The sequence below is a fragment of the Stegastes partitus genome, unplaced genomic scaffold (genome assembly GCF_000690725.1).
Source record: "Stegastes partitus isolate 25-593 unplaced genomic scaffold, Stegastes_partitus-1.0.2 Scaffold958, whole genome shotgun sequence".
Classification (NCBI taxonomy): Eukaryota; Metazoa; Chordata; class Actinopteri; family Pomacentridae; genus Stegastes; species Stegastes partitus.
In genome coordinates this window covers 222654-226544 of record NW_007578689.1, presented here as the reverse complement: position 1 = coordinate 226544, position 3891 = coordinate 222654, and the positions used below count along the sequence as shown (strand labels likewise).

At 48.3% G+C, this 3891-nt stretch overlaps 1 protein-coding gene across 1 annotated transcript in view; it reads right to left on the bottom strand.

Moving 5' to 3' along the window:
- Positions 1-3891, bottom strand: part of LOC103366627 (sodium channel protein type 4 subunit alpha B-like) — a gene marked incomplete at its 5' end in the record, with an annotated part of 46560 nt that overhangs the window by 4113 nt on the left and 38556 nt on the right. The window contains 2 exon segments of the mRNA XM_008294398.1: positions 204-834; positions 1174-1444. Of these exon segments, the coding sequence (XP_008292620.1) occupies positions 204-834; positions 1174-1444 (902 nt within the window).

Genomic DNA, 3891 nt, shown 5'->3' with positions numbered 1-3891 from the left:
TGTACTGTGTGGACCAGGGACTGACCTGTACTGTGGACCAGGGACCGACCTGTAGTGTGGACCAGGGACTGACTTGTACTGTGTGGACCAGACACTGACCTGTATTGTGTGGACCAGGGACTGACCTGAACTGTGTGGACCAGGGACTGACCTGAACTGTGTGGACCAGGGACTTCCCTGTAGAGTGTGGACTGGGGACTGACCTGCACTCAATGAGCTGTGTGGCATCAGGATCAAACTTGGTCCAGGTCTTGTAAAACATCTGTAGATGCTGGTCACTGAGTGGCTCATGGTCCTCCGGATCTTTGGGGTTTCTGTTGTTGAAGGTCTCCAGGATGACGGCAGTGAACAGGTAGATCACCAGAAGGAAAAAAATGGGGATGTAGGTGGCAAAGAAGACGATGCCCACCACCGGGCTGCCACAGTCTCCTCTGACCTCCGATCCTGGGTGTTCCCGCAACGGGTCGCAGTCCGGAGGCGTGGTCACGATGGGAAACAGCAGACCATCCCACCCAGAAGATGTGGTGACCATCATCAGACTGAGCATGCTGTTACCAAATGTCTCAAAGTTGAACAGATCATTGATCAGCGCAAACTTGTGTACGTAGGCAAAGTTAAACATGCCGATGATGGAGAAGGTGTACGTTGTGAGAAAGAGGAGGAGGCCGATGTTGACAAGGGCAGGAAGCGACGTGACGAAGCCTAGAGTGAGCATTCGGATCCCTTTGGCACAACGAATGAGATGGAAGATGCGAATTATACGAACCACTCGGAACACAAGGATGCCATGCGGTGCGACAAAATACTTCTCGAAGATGTCTGACAAGAAGATACCTGCCAGGAACAAACAGAGATATCTTAAACACCTTCTCAACCAAGCATATGAAGTCAAAGGTTTGGCACAGTGTCAGACTTCTACGTTTAATTTCGCTTTGGATAAAAGCATCTGCAAAAACAAATTGCAGACAGTGAAATTTAATGCAACATGACACTGACATCACCAGATGAGACGATTACACCACACACAACATTCTGACATCACTAGACAAGACAATGATATCACCAGAACATCAGACGGGACAAATATGCCACCACACGAGACGATTACATCACCAGACAAGACAATGACATCACCAGATGAGACGATGACATCTCCTGCTTCTCCTGACTCACCTACGAAGGACAAGATGATGACCACAAAGTCAATGATATTCAAGCAGTTGCGGAAGTAGTGCTGTCTAAGTGCAATGATTTTTATGAAGAGCTCAACGATGAAGATGACGATGCAGATGAAGTTGGCCCAATATAGGACAATGTCTTTGCTGTAGCTCTGGTCATGCGTCTCCACCATCAGAACCACCATGCTCAGGCAGATCACCACCCCCACAGCGATCTCAAAGGACGGTGCAGTCACCACATCAAAGTGCCAAGCCTGATACTTGTTCTGGAGGTAGAGAGGAAGAACGACGTTACAAGATCTGAGCACCCCTTGCATCTAATTGTTTTGGTCACTACCTGGGGCCCACCTACACTGTATGACCAACCCCTATCTATGGTCATAGTCCAGGGGTCAGCAACCTTCAACACTCAGAGATCCATTTGGACCCGTTTCCCACAGAAAAGAAAACACCGGGAGCCACAAAACTCTTCTGACATCTAGAATGAAAATAAAACTGCACATATTGTTTTTACCTTCATGCTATGTATAAAAACTACAGTGTGCTGCATTTATGAAATCAATGAACTGCTGCAGAGAAACTACATTTTATTTCTGCAACAAAAACATTTTGAACTCTGAAAAAAAAAAAAGAAAAAGACACTGGGTTGACGGTTACCTTTAAATAAAAAACTCAATGTCTATTTGAGTCCTCATAAGTTCAGCTTTTTATGAAATAAAAAGCCGAACTTAAATCATCCACCTGCAGCAAAGTAAACCAGCATCTGGTTGTCCTGCAGCTGGACTGCTGACCACCTGTGAGCACTTTGGGACGGAGGAGTTCACGGCAGCACCGCTACTCGCTGAGGACAGGAACGGCACAACGATACAAGTTTTCACATCAGAGCCTTCAGAACACCAGAAAAGGCTCCAGTAACACCAGAAAGAGTCGCTAGATTTGTCGCTAGTCGCTTTTGAAGAAAAAAGTCACAAAGAGGATTTGGAAATTCGCCACATTTAGCCAGAAAGTTACCAAGTTGGCAACGCTGTGCCGGCGGGTGTCGCACATCGGAGGTTGTGACACATATTTTGAGCGACAAAAAAAATTAAACACTTTTTATTCTACTGTTACAAGTTCACCATAATCTTCAAATTTACATTTTAAAAACTAACAAACTATCCATCCATCCATCATTTCTACACCGTAATCCTCACTAGGGTCATGGGGGGCGGAGCCTATCCCAGCTGACTCAGGGTGAAGGCAGGTTCACCTGGACAGGTAACCAGTCTATCACAGGGCTACACTTAGAGACAGACAACCAAGCACACTCACATTCACACCTACGGACAATTTACAATCACCAATTAACCTCAGCATGTTTCTGGACTGTGGGAGGAAGCCGGAGAACCCGGAGAGAACCCACGCTGCACGGGGAGAACATGGAGACTCCACGCAGAAAGATCCTGGGTGTCCTCACCGGGACGCCAACTGGCGACCATCTAGCTGTGAGGCCACGGTTCTAACCACCGAGACACCTGCAGCTAGTGTTGTAGTACTCGAGATCGGTCTCGGTCTCAAGACCGGTCTCGAGACCACTTTTTCAAGATCTCGGTCTTGTCTTGGACTCGACCGCATTTTTACTCGGTATTGTTTTGGTCTCGGCCACAGAGGACTCGGGATTTTACTGCAAGACCAGCCGAGACCACGGCTGCAAGGACCGCACTAAGCTGCCTCCGAGCTGTTTCATTTGTTTAGTAATAGCTTTGTTGTTATTGGATGCAAAACTCCCCGCTTCAAATGTAGCCAATAGTTTAACAGATTTTTAATTTGGATTTTTTTTACGGGCTGTGGCCTGTCATCCCGCCCTGCCCCTCTTCACAGGCACTCCACAACAGGGAAAGGGATAAGGAGTCTGCTCCCTGGGAAAGATGTCAGTAAACTCTGCTGTAATAAAGTTTGGCTTTTCTAATCACAAACAACTTATCTGCAAATCAGCGTCAAAAGGAAAACACAGGGGGACTTCCGGGTGACCGAATGGCGCAGCAGTAGGTTGAACGCGGCTCCGATATATTTTACATTTTAAAACACTCTAACTCTCCGTCAAGCCATAACTTTCGACACAGTGGTTGCTACTCACTCCTGGATAAACTGCACCTCAGCTAAAATGAGTTCTAAAGGCGGTAAAGGCTCAAAAAAGGAAGATTCACCTCCCAGACTCACGCTCGAGGCTATTTCCAAGCTACTTGGAGAGCACCGCAACTCGCTAGCCACCGAGTTTAAAACTTCCTTTAACGCCATGGAGGCCAAGTTTGACCAGGTGCGGGACACTGTTGAGGACCACGGGCAGCGTCTGGCTTCTCTTGAGCTAGCAGCCGACGACGTGAGCCAGCGTGCCGACGAGCTGGAGAAGCTTTGTTCTACACAGCGCGATAGCATTGCTAAGCTTTCCGCTAAAGTGCTTGACCTGGAGAACCGCAGCAGGCGGAACAACCTGCGCATCCTCGGCCTAGCAGAGTCTACCAAAGACGGGCGTCTAATGGAAATTTTTCGCTGGTGCCCTGTGCGAAATGTTTGGTGAAGACACACTCCCGACTCCTCCGGAGCTTGACAGAGCTCACCGCTCCCTCGGCGCGAAGCCGAAGCCGGGTCAGAGACCGCGACCCATCATTATCCGGCTGCATCGATACCATATTAAGGACCTGCTCATCAGGGAAGCTCGGCGGAGAGGAACGCT